The 17,315-nt window shown below is 38.9% G+C and overlaps 1 protein-coding gene across 2 annotated transcripts in view; it reads left to right on the forward strand.

Moving 5' to 3' along the window:
• The window catches only part of SNX25 (sorting nexin 25), an 82,583-nt gene that overhangs the window by 17,395 nt on the left and 47,873 nt on the right, over window positions 1-17,315 (forward strand). For both annotated transcript variants that reach the window (XM_058837346.1, XM_058837348.1), the window contains exons 3-5: window positions 3,436-3,652; window positions 15,990-16,162; window positions 17,015-17,201. In XM_058837346.1, coding sequence (XP_058693329.1) covers window positions 3,436-3,652; window positions 15,990-16,162; window positions 17,015-17,201 — 577 coding nt within the window. The remainder of the gene's footprint in view (window positions 1-3,435; window positions 3,653-15,989; window positions 16,163-17,014; window positions 17,202-17,315) is intronic.

The following is a 17,315-nucleotide window of genomic DNA, read 5'->3' on the forward strand; positions in this document are numbered from 1 at the left end:
TGTCTGCATTTGCATAGAATATTTATGCTGCTTCTTTAATATTGCTTTAAGAAAAAGAGTAGGCATTTGATCCTTGTTCTTCTGATTTTTATTTTTAATAAAGTTGGATAATGAATCTTAGCAATATAAAAACTGTCTTGTGTGAAGCTCTGCAAATTGCAGATTTGAAGCCCTTCTGACCTGCAGACCCAGGTGGTGCCACTGAACCTTTGAATGAATGTGGAAGAAGGGATAGCAGCTACTGTAGGACATGTGTAGGAATAGGAATGAAGGAAGGGTCCAGAGGGATGTCCTCACTAAATCTCCACATAAGCTTCTGGCTCTACTCCCAACACTCTACTAGTTTACAGTATTTAAAAAGAGTAGTTGAACAAGCTCAACTTAATTTCACATGGGAATGGCGTTTAATCACATTGTAACAACTTGGGACTTCGGTCTTCCAAACGAATTTAGAAAACACAGTAGAAGTTTCTACAATTTCGCGCCAGAGTCATTGTGGTCACTGCATTTGATTTGATCAGAACAAATTTGTTTTATGTTTGTAGTAGATGAGTTAATGGGAGTAAGGTTCTGTCCTGAATGTGTTCTGCTTATTTTTTTATTCCTTCCTTGTCTTCTAACTGTTGTTTTCAATGTTTTAAAGAACACGTAATATAAAAATAATGAGAATAGATGCATGAGCAGAATCCTCCTCTGAAGAGAGCAAGCTGCTCTCTATAAAATTGTTCTATTTATTTTCTGAATTTCTTTAGAGTGCTGAAAAGGCACCAGCTGCATCAGTGGGCATGAAACTAAAGCAGCAGCTGCACACCATGGCCAGGATGACACAAGGAAGTGTCTTACTCAGTCTTTAACTGCCTGCTGTTAGTGTCTGTGCCTGGTATCCTTTTTAAATTTTATTTGTTTAAAATCTGTCTCACTGCTCACTTGAACATACATCCTGGGCTCTAAAGAACCCTGAATTTTATAGAGAACAGTACTGTTGTGATGCAGGAAGAGCAGCAAGGTTCAGAAGAGAAAAGGAAATTACAGAAGACATGTGAAGTAAGAAAGCTGTAAAACACAGGGTAGAAAAATAGGGTTTAAAGCAGTGTTTTTGACACCTTAATCCTTTTAAGCTGTTGAAAGTATGTAAGTGGCAGAGTTAAACACAAAATATTTCATAATTGCATGGTTGATTTTTGGTGATGATTGATGATCTTTTGTCTCTAACTTGATATTGCCAATAGATTTTGTGGTTGTTTTGCATTGAATGTGACAGAATTCATGAGTGGCTAAAAGGAATCAAAAAGAATGTATTATGTAGTGTACTGGAAACTGAGCTCATTTTGGAGTGGAGTTGCTTAAAAATAATTATAAAGTAAGAGTCATTAGGAATAGATTTTGTCTTAAAGACAATATATCCTTAAGGGATTGGTATGTGAGTTCTGTTCTTGGGCTCTTGCTTTGTAGCGTTCTGTTGAACAGATTTCTGTAGGAGCCACCACTCCATACCATGACTTGACTTCTTGGGCAAAAGATGCTGAAACAGCTGCTTTTCACCCTTGCAAAGGATAGAGAGGAGGATTCTGTAGTAAAATCTGAAAACTCACTACCTGCTAGTGAGGCTGATTTGAAAAAATACCACAATGCAGTGTGTTGCAAGCGCACTTGAGAAATTATTGGTCTCTTAGGGATTAGATGAAAGGGAAGAATGTGTACTGTGATCAGCTTTCCACAGTGTTTCAGACCTTGCAACAGAAGAGAGTAAGTAAGCTGTAAGAAAAAGGTGGCTGCAGAGGAACATGGGAACAGCAGTGGAAAAATAGATTCTTGAAATGTGTATTGTTAGAAGGCATGAGATAAGTAATAAAATGTCAGATTTTAAAGTGCTATTCCCTCTATTCTGTGGTGTTTTAACAGATTATTCCTCTGCTTGCTCATCAGAAGACCACTACTTTTTATAACTGTTTTATCACTCTGTAGTATTTGTGGGTGAGAGTTTTCAGTGAAATAGTTAATATACTTTAGAAAAGTATTTTGGAAGTTCCAATCCTGCTATATGGCTCTGCATACTTTTTTCTCTCCTGGATTAGGGGAAAAAAAAAGTCTTCAAACCTGTTACGTATTTGTTTACAGAACTGTGGAATTTTTTTCTGAATTATTAATTTTAAAGTCTTGAAATTACTTAGCAAAAGGCTTTTAAGTATATATTTCAGCATACTCATTGAAGTGACTCTGCTGCATTCTTTATAAACTTGTGTAAGGTTGCTTGTGAAGCATTTGACTAGAAACCTCTATCAGTTTTAGCTGTTTTCCTGGAAATGTTTTTATCAAGGTTATGTTGGTAGTTTTGCCTGAAAAAGCAGGTGAAAATATTTAAGTTTTTGTCCTAATAGTATGCTATTAGTCCACTGTTGCCAGTGCCAGGGAGATTTTCATAATTTATATAATTTACCAAACAAGCAACTTCTATCAAAGTGGAAGGTAAGAAACTGTGGAGTTTTATGATTACTTTGCACCATAGACTTACACTGACAGATGAGATGGACTTCTGATTTGAAAGTTTGAAACCATCTTGTTTACTAAAGAAGTTGCTCAAATTACCTGGCACATGACTTTATTCCCCCCTTTTTGTTATCCCTCTGGTAGATGCAAAATGACTCTTACAACCCCAGCTTTTCCCCCATCTTGCTGCAACTGCTAAATAGTTCATGTGTTCTCCCTGAAGATCTTCTGCTCCCTCTTAGACCTCCAGGGACATTTGCTGGAGTGAAACATCAGTAAAACTGGTGAGACACAAATGTCAAAAAGCAAGGTCAGAATGGTAGAAGACAGTGTTGCCATGGGATTTGCAATTACAGTAATACTGGTTATTACCTATTAGTATGGTTTGGAATGCTTAGTCATTTTTGAAGTTCATGTGGTCTCACTAATCCACTTGTTCTCTCTTAACACTTCTGATCCTATAATGTACTTTCTGTGGTGGTGCTCTGTGTTGTATATGTCTTTGGAAATCCAAAAATCTTACCACCTCCCCTTTTTAGCCATGACATTGGAATGGAGACTATTCAGTTCCTATGTAAAGAAAGCTGACTTCAGTTTGCAACATTTTAGACACATGTCTAAATGTCTAAAGTCAAATTATATGACAGTTCATATAACCAAAGCCACTGCTGAGAGACAGGTATTAGTCTGAGGTTGTGGCTGGTAACCTGACTGTCTGAGCAAATCCACTTAAAAGCTTTGCTTTGCAGAGTGACCTGCAGTAATCTGTTAGGTGCAGATTGCTGTAACCTTGCCAACCTGACTTTCTTTGGCAAGAAGTAGATGTGAAGATGTGGAGCCTATTACCCATACAGTTTTTGAGAAGGGTGGAGGACTACATTTTTCCTATCTTGGTGTGCCTTGTCCTTTTGCAGTTTTTGCTATTTATTGTTTTGTTTCTCCTTTCAGTGTTTGACTACAGCTATAGAGATTACATCCTGTCCTGGTATGGGCAACTCAGCAGAGATGAGGGGCAGCTGTACCAGCTGCTCTCTGAAGACTTCTGGGAGATTGCCAAGCAGCTGCGACAGAGGCTGAGTCACGTTGATGTAGTTAAAGTTGTCTGCAACGATGTGGTGAAAGCTTTACTCTCACACTTCTGTGACCTTAAAGGAGCCAATGCCAGGTAAAAACAAAACTGCATTTCATTGGAACTTTCTGCTTCTGTCTTTACTTACAGATGTGCTGAATCAAAGTGATGAAGACTGTGGATAATCTTTTTGTAGGAAACTGATAAAACAGTTCAAGCTTATTACCAGTTTTAGAGATCAAGCGGGCTTCAGGAGGTCTGTAAGGAAAGACTTGGACTCCTTTTTCTAAGAGTTTGGATTCACTACTCTTTTCAGTTTAATCCATGAATCCTTTGTTCACAGTAGGCGGTGGGTTGTGTGAGCAGCTCTTGCGAAGTACTGTGAACATGCAAGGGAAGGAAGGGCCACTGTCAGTGCAGTCAACAGACAAGAAGAGAGATATTTGCACCTTTCCCAGAGCAGCACCAGGAGTCATTCCATTCAGTTTTCCATTTCTTCTAGCCCTGGGAGGCAAAGCCTTGTGATTTCTGTAGGTGACCTGTCCTGCAGTAACAAGATTTTTATAGTGGAAAAATTGTTGGCTGTATTTTCTTTTTCTCCTTAAGTTATCTTGCTAATTTAATGAATTTCTTCTTTGGCAAGGATCTCTTTGTCCGCTTGAAAAAGCCAGCTTTCCCCTGAACATGAGAGTTCTACCCAAATGGTTATTTTAAATTTCTTACTCTATGCAGTTCCCACATCTGAATGCACAATTTGTCTAATTGTGCATGGAATTTGGTCTTATATCTGCACTTACCTGCATTTTGATTCTAATTGGAATATACTTTGGTCATTCAGATTTAGACTGTACATTTTATTCTGTGAAGTTTTTATCTACAGTTAGATCCAATGTTTTTGACACCCCTTCAGACCAAAGAACAGTGTTCTTTTCTGTCATTCTGTCAGTGATTAGTCTATTGCTATTGACACTTCTTTCTCTTCTGTATTAGAAGACACCGTTAGTATATTTGTGATAGATCCTAGCTAATTTTTATGAAAGTTAATGCATAGGGGGAAAAAAAAGACACTAAAGGATGGTTACATTCAAGAGAACAAGAAATTAAGGGGTATGTACTTTGCAGTAGATCTTGCAGTGGGTTCTATGTACTACTTTCTTTTAGCTCTGCAATGAGGTAGAAATCTCTTGGTCAGATAAAACTCCTAAGTGTGCTCCTTGATTTTTAAGTGTCATGCTTGCACTTGTTCTTTATCAGAATAAAATGCTTGCTTTTGGGAAGAATTTGTTTTGAACAGCTAAAGAATGAGGAAGTTGAATTTTTTGTTGAATGTTTTTGTTTTTAATCTGAATGTTTTTCTGTTTAAAGCTGGGGATGTAGGACCTAGAATTGAAGAATTATTAAGTATTATTAATGCTGATTGTTGGTGAGGTTTCTTACTTGCTGAGAATTATGACCTCTTCATCTGGTCTTTGTTGGAATGTTATTTCCACTATGTAGAAATAAAAGAAATTCTTTTGGTTATTTTCTGGTTTTTCACTCGGAAGTAGTAAATGCACCTTAACTCTGGACAGACTGCATCAATATGGGAATGAAAAAAGTCCTATCAAGAATTAGTGTAATAGGTTAGAAAAAACCCAACCAAACCAACCCAACAGCTCTAACTGAACAATTTATAGAGGCTGGAACTGGACTCAATGACTGTTTTTGCAGACTGCAAGGCTGTGAATTCACAAGGAGAAAGGTCTGGTTTTAATATGCTTGACAGATCAGCAACATGATGCTGCATGATGCAAGTTGTAAAGTACCAGAATATCCTCATGTTGCTCATCCAAACTTGCTCAAAAAGTCCATGGGGCTGTATGGAAATTGCACAGGGCTCACCATTTCTTAGCAGATAGAGAGACAGCTTAAATGCTTTGTACAGGCTATTGCAAAGTCAGCAGAAAGGTGACATGGTGCTCATACACTACAGATGGAATTTGTGCTGCTGAGTGATGTGAGCATGCATGTAATAAACCTGAAAGTGCAGCAAATATTCTGATAGTGTTTTCTATTTGAGAGAATTTGTAGTTTGAACATGAATTTGAGTTTTGTACAAATTGCCTACTGCTATGGAGTTTACTGTGCTAGAATCTGCTGACATTTTAAGCTATAGACTGAGAGCTAAAAAGTATGTCACTTCTAGCTTGGGAGGCTTTAATTATTTTCTATATTGTTGTCCTGGTTTTCAACTGGGATAAAGTTAATTTTATCCCTAGTAGTTGATATGGTGCTGTATTATGGATTTAGGTTGAGAATAATGTTGGTAACACCGGTGTTCTAGTTGTTCCTAAGCAGTGTTATGCTAAGTCAAGGACTTTAGCTTCTCATATTGCCCTGCCAGTGAGGAGGCTGAGAGGGTGGGCAACACAAGAAGCTGGATGGTGATGTAGCCAGGACAGCAGACCCCAGTTGGTCAAAGGGATATTCCATACTGTATGGTGTCATGCTCAGGATATAAATGAGGTAAAAGCTGTCTGGGAGATGCTGCTTGGGAACTGTCTGGGCTTCAGCCAGCAGGTGTTGAGCATTTGCATTGTGCATAATTTGTGCTATATATTCTAATTCTATTTTTTTTTTTTCTTCCCCCCCCCCCCAGTCTTTTCTGTTCTATTAAACTCTTTGTCTCAAGTCATACAATGGCTTGGGTTGGAAGAGACCTTAAAGGTCATCTAGTTCCATACCCCTGCTGTGGGAAGGGACACCTTCCATTAGAGCAGATTTCTCAATGCCCCATCCAACCTGGCCTTGAACGGTTCCAGGGATGGGGCATCCATGACTTGTCTGGGAAACCTGTTCCAGTGCCTCACCACCCTCACTGGGAAGAATTTCTTCCTAGTATCTTGTCTACACCTACTCTCTTTCAGTTTGAAACCATTGCCCCTTGTCCTGTCACTACAGGCTCTTGTTAATGGTCTCTCTTCACCTTTCTTTTCAGCTGCCTTCAGGTACCTGAAGGCTGCAATTAGGTCACCCCAAAGTCAGGAATTATACCTTTTTTTCTTATTTTCTCTCTCATCCCACTGTGGGAGGGTGCAGGAGTGAGTGAAAATCTGTGTGGTGTTCAGCTGTTACTGTGTTGAATCACAGTTAGATTGCCACAGTTCAAACAGGAAGAATTCATCTTCCTAAGGTAGGGAACACAGATCTTCTTGATCTGCTTTGCTTTCTGTTAATGTTTTAAAGACAGTGATAAATGTAAATTTGCATTCGCATTTCTCTCTGTATCTCATAATGAATCCAGTTAGTTTTGGGTAATAAATATAGTAGAACAGAGGCTGTAATTACAGAGAAGTAACTTTCCTGCTGTGATACCTCTTGGAGTGCTCCATCATTTCTGCCACTGAGTTTATATTGCAGCATGATGGTAAAGGGCATTTTGTCTATTGTATGGCAGCTTATGAAGCTTTAATACCTCTAATACTGTCTCTGGAGGAGGTGCCACCTGAGCCACTTTGTCTTGGTTTTCCTATATGATAACAGATAGTCCACTGATATAGCAGAAAGGAATCATCTGTGCCCAGGAGGACAGATGTCTTGTTTTTTCAGAGAAAAGTTCATGTGTTTTGTGAGTAGGTGCATGTTGGACACACAGATTTCTTTACTTTTTTGCTTTCACTGACTAACTTCAATCTGTGATTAACCAGGGTGTCTGAGGGGATAAAAATAGATTAAGACCCTTCAGAATGAGGAAGGGTGCTACAGTCCTTTCTTTTGCTCCTGCTTTCCCTCTGGCTTAACCATATCAAAAATCCACTTAGTGATAAACAGCTCAAGGTAAATAGCCAGCAGAGGCCAGAAATGAAGAAAAGTGCTGGGAGACCTTGTCTCCCTTCAAAGTATGGGTCAAGGCCAGGTTAGATGGCACTTTGAGCAACCTGGTCTAGTGAATGGTGTCCCTGCCCATGGCATGGAGGTGGAACTAGATGATCTTTAAGCCTCTTCCAACCCAAACCATTCTATGATTCTTTCATAAGAAGAGAGTCCACTTTCATGGTGGCTGGTTGGAGAGAGGGCACTGGGAGAAAGGAACCTTGTAGTGTTAGGTTTCTTTCCCATTTGTTTGTTTTATCCCCTGGCTTTCTTTAACAGCAGCTGTCTTTCCTGTGCATGCCACATACATCTACAGAGTGAAATAAGGGCAGAGACACTTCTAGCCATGGGCAGAACTGTCTGAAGTGACACAGAGCAGTGCAAGCTGTAGGCAAGACAGCTCCCAAATTTTTCATCTTTTATGTGTCACTGAGCTGTACTTTGAGATTCAGTTGGGGTTTCAAAGGAAACTGTCAATTTTCAGTGAGAAAATTTGTGGCATTTTGAATAATTTAGATAGGAAACTATTTAATTTCTGGTATTGGCTTGGTGTATAGAAATGGAATATAATTTCCTGAGTCCAGCATTAGCTAGTTTATGAATTTGAGATATGGAGGAAATCTCAGACTTGGATTTATTTTTAGAAGCCGCTGCTCTTTTCCCATATGTACAGGATCAGGAGCGCATTTGTAACAGGATTAGGCAAGTGCATCCTGCAAGGGTAAAGAGGTGAGTATTTGGCCATTCATGTTTCATAGCACCTTTTATTCCTTCATTTTTTCGTATCTTGTTCAAGAGTCTTTCCTCGGTTACTTTAACTAGAATATATGCAAGCTGAATACTGGCAATACCATTTTGTGATCAATGGTGGACTGTGAGCTGAGTAAGGTGGTGTATAATGATGGAAATGGTCATGTTGGTATGTGGGTGCAGTGTTGTCTGCTGTGGCAGTGTACATTTTGAGAGCTGGAATTATCTGATCCCAGGAATGTGGGCTGCCTCTGGTAGCATGATATGTTTGTTGAAAGCTAGAGGCAGCTATTGTTCTGGATGAAACACTCAGTACCGGAAAGACTTAAGCAAGGTGCAGACAAATAGTGTCTTTTTGTGTAGCTGTCCACATGAAAGGAAGAGGGAGTTCCCTTGCCCTTTCTTTGGGTTAAGAATAACTGCTCTAAATATTTACAAAATTATTAATGTTTCATAAATAAAACCTTATTTTTTTGCTGGGTACAGCGTAGGCAAAATAAGATTTGCCTGCATTAGATAAGTAGGTACCATGGTTTAACCTCAGCCAGCAAAAGCCCCACTCAAGCCACTCACTCACTGCCCCACCAGCATGCTCAGAGGACTTGTGGGTTAAAAGTGAGAAAACTTGTGGGTTGAGATAAAGACAGTTTAATGGGTAAAGCAAAAGCTTCACACAGAGCAAAACAAGTATTTCATTCACCACTTTCCATGGGCAGGCAGGTGTTCAACCATCTCTAGGAGAGCAGGGCCCTATCACATGTTAACAGTGACTTGCGAAGACAAACATCCAAACATCATCACTCCAAACATCCTCTCCTTCTTCCCCACCTTTATATACTGAGCATGATGCCACTTGGCCTAGAATATCCCTTTGGTCAGTTGTATTCACCTGTCCTACCTCTCTCTTTCCTACTCCTTGTGCACCCCCAGCAGTGGGGTGAATCAGGAAGCAGAAAAGGGCCTTGATGCTATCCAAGTGCTGCTCAGCAATAACAAAACTGTCTCTATATTATCAGTCTGTGTTCAGCACAAATCCAAAATATTGCACCATACTAGCCATTGGGAAGAAAATAAACCCAGAATAGTCCAGCAGAGTAGACATGTGGGATTGGAAGATAGTTAATCATTGTGTCTTGAACCCCATGACAACAGTGCTTTTTGAACAAACCCCAGAAAGAAGAGGTCAAATGACATTGGTTTTATTTTTATTATTAGTAATATTTTATTTTTTAATTTTATTTTTTTCCCATATATCTTCTAGTTTTGGGTGTTCTGACTTTAACCTACAGCTGGGGCACTTTTGACCCCAGAGACAGAGGAAGAATTGGTTTCTGCAAACATAAATATGGGGTATTGCAGGCTGCTTCTGGCCGGTTATCTGCTGCACAGCATCTGTTGGGATATGCTGAAGTGTTTTTGTGCATGTTTGTGCCCAGACTTACAACATAAGTTATGACTTAGCAAAATGAATAAATGAATGCTTGGGGTCTGCAGGCTGCTACCAATGCTGATTCAGAACCTCTAGTTAAGTGCTCAGTGATCTTGGAAACTGTGTGGGGGGAACATGCTGTGGGGAAAATTGCTGCTTGAGTGATCAGTATGGTAAGCTGTTTGGGGATTAAAGTTTGTATCATGCATGTTTTGATAATGTTCTTTTTGTTTTCTGTGTATTACTGACAGGGTAAGGAGAGAAAATAACTCTTTATTTTCTTGGCCCAGGTGAATACCTTGGCATGTATAGAGTATATAACTTAAATTTTTTTGTGATTACAGTGTGTATTGTGATAAGATAGTAAAAATAAAAGAGGATGCCACCACAAACTGATCAAGGGCAGACTGATACAGAGGGAGTTTTAACACTTGAGATTTAACTTAGTTAATTCCATAGATGCATCCAAGTTGTCTGGATAAACACCTCCCACAGGTATTGTTTTTCTTTTATTATTCCATTTGCCAGGATCCAGAAATACTTAGAGCTGGTTATCACAATCAGCCTCTGGAAAGGTGTATCGAGGGGATTAGTATGAAGCTGCAGAGATTTGTTGCAATGAGAACAGCTACGTATGAAAGTGCTGTGAGCAAATTAGTCATGAAAAACCAAGGCCCTGAGCATGTTATTAAATTCAACCCATGGGTAGCAGCAGGTCTAAAGCTCACCATTTGTTTTCAAGCCTCAGTGTGGGAACTTTGGGTTTCCTCTTAATGACTGAATATAACCTTGACACCATAATAAGCATTAGGACATCCCGGTGCTGATGTGGTTATACCGCAGTTTGTAAGCCATCCATAAATTCTTTGCTTCTGTTACTAATACAATGTGTCAAATGCTTTTTCCTGAAAGAGGTAACTGTGGCATGTATAAATACCGCGTTTTATGCACCATTTTATGCAACATTAGTTGAAATGACTTACAAAACTTGCTGATTTACCCTGATAAATCTGTTTCTGATATCTTGTTTTATCCGTTTCTATTTTTTGTTGTGCTTTCTGGGGTTTATGTGATTTCTTTTTTTGGTTTTTTGTTGTTGTTGTTTTTTAAGTAGGTACTTTTTTTCTGGGTTGTTAAGGTCTAAATTTTTGTTTTTCTGTCTTAGAGGACTCAAATAGATCAAGTCGCTTTTACTTTGCTGTGCTGTCAAGAAGCTTACATCTCTGAGGCTGATATAGATGAGGAGATGCAGCCTACTTGTGGTTCTGGTAGTTCTCAGAGTTGGTTTAATGAAAATGCATGGTGAATCTTGAATATACTGATGCCACTTATTTAGAGTTGCACGTGCACTTCAGCTCACAATGGTACTGATTGAGACTTAAATAGAGCTCTGCAAGGCTGTCTCTTGAAAGAAATGTCAAGGCTGAAGGAAAAATTCTGTCTATCTAATCTATCTATCCCTCCCTCCTTTAAGTAATTTCCTGCAGATGAATTGTTACATTTACAGACCCCCTGGGGCTTTCTTTGGTTGGTTGCTTGGTTTGGTTTTTTGTTTGTTTGCTTTGCATTATTTTGGCCTTTTTTTTTATTGGTTGGCTGTTTCTTGAGGGGCACAAGAGTTTTTTTGGTTTGTTTTTTTTTTTTAGGGGTGAGGATGTGTGTGTAAATTTGCTTACTGCCTAATTTCAAACCAAACTGACTTATTTTTGTCAAAGATGCTTTGTGTCAGGTGCATACATCCAACTACAAATACCAAGTCTTAATACTCCTGAGTCTGTATAATACCGACAATTACCAGATGGTCCTTGTCAAAAATATGCATATCTAGAATAGATTCTCAGGAAAAAATTATTTCCATGATGTTGCTGTATTGGGAAACCTGGAAGCTCAGTTGGTACTCCGGTCTTATGAAATGGTCATAGGTCCTGTATTTCTGAGAAATGCGGTATTGTTGTTAAAAAGGTGTTGATATTGCCTCAGAGTTACTTACTTATAGTATGGGAAGGAAATGATGATACTTCTATAGGACTGGTAATGTTTTAACTGCTTCTCTTCAGGAATACTGCAGCAAATCTGGTCTTATGCTTTCCATTATAAAGTGGTGGATGAACTGTAGGCTGCAGCAGTAAAGGGTAAAGTTTTAATGCTGATGACACTCAGTGGGATACACAGGCAGTAAATGCATGAAGCAACCTCCAAGCAGAGGATAGTTACCGTAGGTGTCAGTTTGTTCCCAAAGAAAAGTACAGCTTGGAACAGACTTGGTACAAAGGAATTCACTTTGGCAGGTCCTATTTATGGATCTATATTTGTACTCTGCTGCTTAATCTTCCAGTGCTTTGAGGGGAAACTGAAGGAAATCTGTTTGCTTTCTGACCCTATATAAAAGTATTGGATAGTGTTAAAAATTCACAGTTGGCTTTTTGTAAAATTACAGAAAAAGAATTTGGGCAAGGTTAAAGCTGGCTTTGTAGCTCATGGGGGAGGGAAGATGGATATGATCTATAAGAATACTGTATAGAGCATATGTTCTGTCTACTGTTTTAAATCACTGGAGTCACCTGCATCTTGACAGACAACTACTGTCACTATTACTTCAGTTTTAATTATTCAAGAAGACACAAATGAATTAAGTTGCCACTTGCCATTATTCGAATATTGTCCAAAGGAGATTAATTGAGCCTGGTTTACAGAGCTTGTATCATGCCTGTTTTGGAACTATTTGCTGGAATGCCACATTTATATTAGTTCACTGCACACAGTTGTGCTCAGAATTTATGGCTAATTGACTGGGCTTTTAAAGCTCTGTCTAAAAATATCTGCACACAGTTTTAGTTCAGTTTTCTGTGATTACTAAGGGAATCTGATCTGAAAATGTGATTACTTTGGAAAATCCAACCACACAATGCTAATAATACATGTTCGGAATTAGGAAAAAAAATAATGTCTGTGTTACTATTGGGGTTATTTAATAGTGCTCAACATCTTTATCAACACTGCAGAGATGTAGCAGCGCTCTGCTTTGTGTACATGTATGTGGGTTGCAGTTAAGTTTCTGCTTTTCTTGTTGGTCTCTGCAAAATGGACAGTGCCACATTCTCACAGAACTGAAGATCTAGGTTTTTTATCAAGCCTTTAGAATGTGCCTGATCAGGACATCCTAGCTCTTGTTCCAAGGTAGTAAACTGACGTGGTTTGGTAGCTGAACAGTGGTGTTAATACTTCTGGGATTGCTCACTACTCTCTTTTTTAATGTCAATCAGTGAAGGGGAAACCTGGGTTAAAAAGGCAGCTGTTTACTGGACAGACCTTTTGTTGACACACAGTATTTCCCTGCAAGCTTGTCAGTGGTAATATTGAGACAAATAGAACTGTAAAGCTTCCTGTATACATGCAAAGGAGGATATAAACCAGTATGTTTTGTCTTGTCTGTTTTATCACTGTCATATTGATTTATTCTGTAGCTGTTAAGCTTCCCCCCGAGCTTCCTCTCCTGCTTTCAGTCTTCCTTTTATTTCTCTTGCCCAACACTGATGAACACTGCAGGATTTGTTGACAGAACTGTTTGGCACTGACAGGCAAGGCTTGTTTAGAGTTGAATTTCCTGAAGACTTTGTTTCTCTGTTATTTTCATAAATACCTTCCCTTTTGCTTTTTAGATCACTTGTAGATATAGTTTGGCCAGGAAAACCTGTTCTAGAGAGTCATATCTTCTTAGGTGATGGAGATAACTCCTGGAAAAAAGTGAAGATTTTCTTGAATGGCCTGTAAACTGGAAAGTAGGCAGCTCTGCTCCCCCCACCTTGCATTCCTGTAGGCAGAAACACATTAGACAGATTAGAAGGGTAAGAACCAAATATTTACCTATGTGCTTATTTATTCTGTTCCATTTTCCATTTGTCTTCTCCTGACTGTGTGTCAGGAAAGTCCTGGCATAGGTCCAGCTCAGCAATGCTGTATGTGTTGGCTCTTGACTGGGAATAAATTTTTACAATAGGGAGACAGACTTCTCTTGCATGGGTGATACTGTAGGTACAGTTAATGCTCCAGTGTGTTTGTAGTCCCAAACAGACTGGCATTCCTCAGGAGACTTGTAGATAGATGTTGAACACTAAGAAGGATAATCTCAGTTCAGAAATTTTCTGTGCATTATGGCTCTGCTTAATGCTTTGCACATGCTGTGAAAGTATAACTTGAACTAATCACTGTGCAAGATCTTCCAGAAGTAAGGTGTCCAAAAAAGATGAGGTATGTTCACAGGTCAAAAAGCAGTCACCATTTGCTTTTAGTTCTAACTGTGTATCATGGTTGTTAATACACAGGAATCACTTCAGTGGCAGCTACAGGAATTACTACAGTAGTTCCCGTACTTGTCACCGGTGAGGCTGTGTCTTGAATTCTGGGATTAGTTTTGGGCCCTTCACTGCAAGAAAGGCATGGAAGTGCTGGATTGTGTCCAGAGAAGGTCAGCAAAGCTGGGGAAGGATCTGGAGGACAAGCTTATTGGGGGGGGTGCTGAGGCAGCTGGAGGTGTTTAGTCTGGAGAAGAGGAGGCTCAGGGGAAACCTTATTGTTCTCTACAACTGCCTGAAAGTAGGTTGGAGCCAGGTGGGGGTCTGTGTCCTTTCCCAGGTAACAAGCAGCAGGATAAGAGGAAATGACCTCCAACTGTGCCAAGGGAGGTTTACATTATTTGGAAAAATTTCTTCACTGAAAGGATAGTCAAGCATTGGAACAGACTGTCCTGGGAAGTGTTAAAAATCCATGTAGCTGTGACACTTAAAGACATGGTTTAGTGGTGGACTTGATGATCTAAAAGAGCTTTTTCAATCTTAATAATTCTCTGTTCACTGTGAGTCATCCTGTTTGCCAGCATTTTGCATATGCTTCTGGCTGTGTTTCTAAGCGGCTGACTTTGGGTGCACCAACCTGTCTGGAAGACTTTACTTCCACATTAAGAGGTGGCTGTAGGTAAATGACCCAGACTTTCTGTCAGTAATCTGCCTAGGACAAGTCTAGGTTTGGATAAATAATGAATGCCTTTGAGGGAGAACATGACAGGGAATGTTTGATGTGGTGTAGAGGAGGTTTCAGGATATGTCTGGAGTATGCAAGAGGAGTAGAAATGCATTGAGGAAAATAGTTATGTATTCATCTGTCACTGAGAAAAGATCCTACCAGAACAAGATAAACAGCTTTCTGAGCTCAGTCAGCTGCACCACCTGGACTGGTTGGTACTGAAGATTACATGTCATCTTCGTGAACCACTACTCCTCAGAAAAGAGTATTTATATCCAAGATGTTCCAAGGAACTTGTTTTGAAATTTGTCTTACCTCTAACAATTGAAACACCTTTCATGATCTGTGTTTGCAAAGAAAACATTTGATTTGTGATTGAGTTAAAGGTGTAAGACAAATCAAACCCAAATGTCATCTTTACATTTGTTTTTCTGAAAATTAATTATAAAACTAATTTTAGTCTCATTAAGACTAATTATTGTATTAGTAGAACAAAATCAGAGTTGTTACTATTCCAACATATTTTCATCCTCCTGAACTGACTAGAAAAAAATTAGTTATTATCCAATACTGGCTGTCATTATTGGCTGTATAGTGGTGTCTAACTGAAAACATTTGGTTTGACTATATACAGTTCTTGGTCACTTTTTCCACAAACAGAGGCAATGGGCTTAGAGTAGCTCTGTGAGTAGGTCAGTTGACTAGAACAGCAACCTAACCTAACCAGGATGGCAGCCTCCAGCTCTGGGAGGAAAGCAGATGTTATGGAAAATAGGAGGAGGTTCTGGTATGAGACATGACAAATAGAAGCCTTTGCTGCACCTTAGGGACTTCTACTGATGACCAGTCTTGGCTGCCTTTGTAAATTACTGTGGTGCCTCTCAGGTGACACTGTGTCTGTCTGGAACCACTGGCTTGGTCACCTTATTGTTAAAATAGATTGGAGCACGTCAGGCATGTGGCCATAAAAGAACTGCTATGGTACCTTGTCTCTGCTTTTACAGCTGTTTTTGTATAAAGAAAAGGTACAGCTGTGACCTGCACTAAGGAGCTCAGTCAAACATGTTCTGAAAAGTCCAGAAAACCATTGGCACCTGCAAGGAGGTAAACTAGAGAGTATTTGGCACACAGTCAAGGTAAGGGAGATTTGCTCCCCATTTCTTTCAGAGCTGTCATCCAAAAACTTGTTTGTGAGAAGTCTGCAAACAACACAGTGTACATAATGGGCTTACTCACCCAGCAGCATGTTGCTGTGCATGTTCAGCACAGCACCCACCCAGTGCTCATGCTGCAGCATTATATCAATTAGCAAGTGATGATCATAGATGACTTCCGATACAAGTGGCATTCAAATTCTCTCTTCTTTTATTTTTCTCCCTCTAGGCAGGAAGATCCACCGAGACCTTTTTTGCTGCACTCCTGCTTAAGGAGCTCTGATGAAGAAGTAAGATTTCTGCAAAAATGTTCTCAAGTTCTGGTGTATTGTCTCCTACCCTCAAAGGATGTCCAGTCTGTCAGCTTGCGCATAGTCCTTGCAGAAATACTTGCAACAAAAGGTAGATCAAAGATAAGAGATGGTTAACCATTTGTATATGTACAGTATTAGCAATTACAAAGTTGTCATGTCTTTGATGCTTTGCTTTTACATTCTGAAATTTAATTTCTGTGATAGCCAGTAAGACACTATATTCACAAAATCAAGCATATACTTACTTAACTCTCATGATTTGATGCCATACTGTTTATCACATTTCAGGATAAAATACAATTTGTCCTTTCTTATTCTCTATTTCTTCATAGAGGAATACTTTTGCAGCTTTCCTTGGCATTATTTATAGTGATTATATGAATAATTCTGGCCTTTTATATTTCATTCAGATGAATAGCACATCCTTGAATCTGTGGATCATATAAGTGAATCATATTATATTTAATTCATTATTTTACACTTTGACTTATCCAGTGTGTTTTTTTAAATTAAGGGATTTCTAGTTTGCTTTTATCAGCTACACTTTATAGATACAGTATACATTTTTTATGTCACTGTCAAATTCAGAAATTTTGAAGTCCCAAGTATACTATGTAATTCAGTTTAGTTTCATTTATACTGGCTATAATGTCATAGCTTTCAGAGCACACAGCATAAAGAACAAAAACACTTGGAATATTCCAAATAGAGCTCAGCTTTGTCAGTGTACATCAATTTCTGTAATAGAATAACCAGTTTTATCAAAAAGGTATATGCAATCTCAAATGTACTATGTGGTCCAGAGGACTGGTTTTGGATTTTTTTGATGTTTATAAACTTGGATATTTATTTTTTGCCTTTTATCTGTAGTTTTCATTTGTAAGACCGCAGTTATTCTTCAACATAAGGATTTTGTTCTAAAATATTTTTTCCTCTCCAGTACTGAAACCAGTGGTGGAACTGCTCAGTGATCCAGATTACATTAACCGAATGCTACTCAGCCAGCTGGAGTACAGAGAACAGATGAATGAGCATCAGAAGAAAGACTACACATATGCTCCTTCTTACGAGGAGTTCATCAAGCTCATTAACAGCAGCTCCGATGTTGAGTTCCTGAAACAGCTGAGGTATTTAGTGTTTCACTGTAGCTCATTCAAAACTGAACGTGCTTCTTTTCCAGCACATTAATAAGATTTGAATGAATTGTGATTTTTTCTTTTTAAATTTAGTTTTAGATTTCT

Source organism: Poecile atricapillus, chromosome 4, assembly GCF_030490865.1.
Source record: "Poecile atricapillus isolate bPoeAtr1 chromosome 4, bPoeAtr1.hap1, whole genome shotgun sequence".
Lineage (NCBI taxonomy): Eukaryota > Metazoa > Chordata > Aves > Passeriformes > Paridae > Poecile > Poecile atricapillus.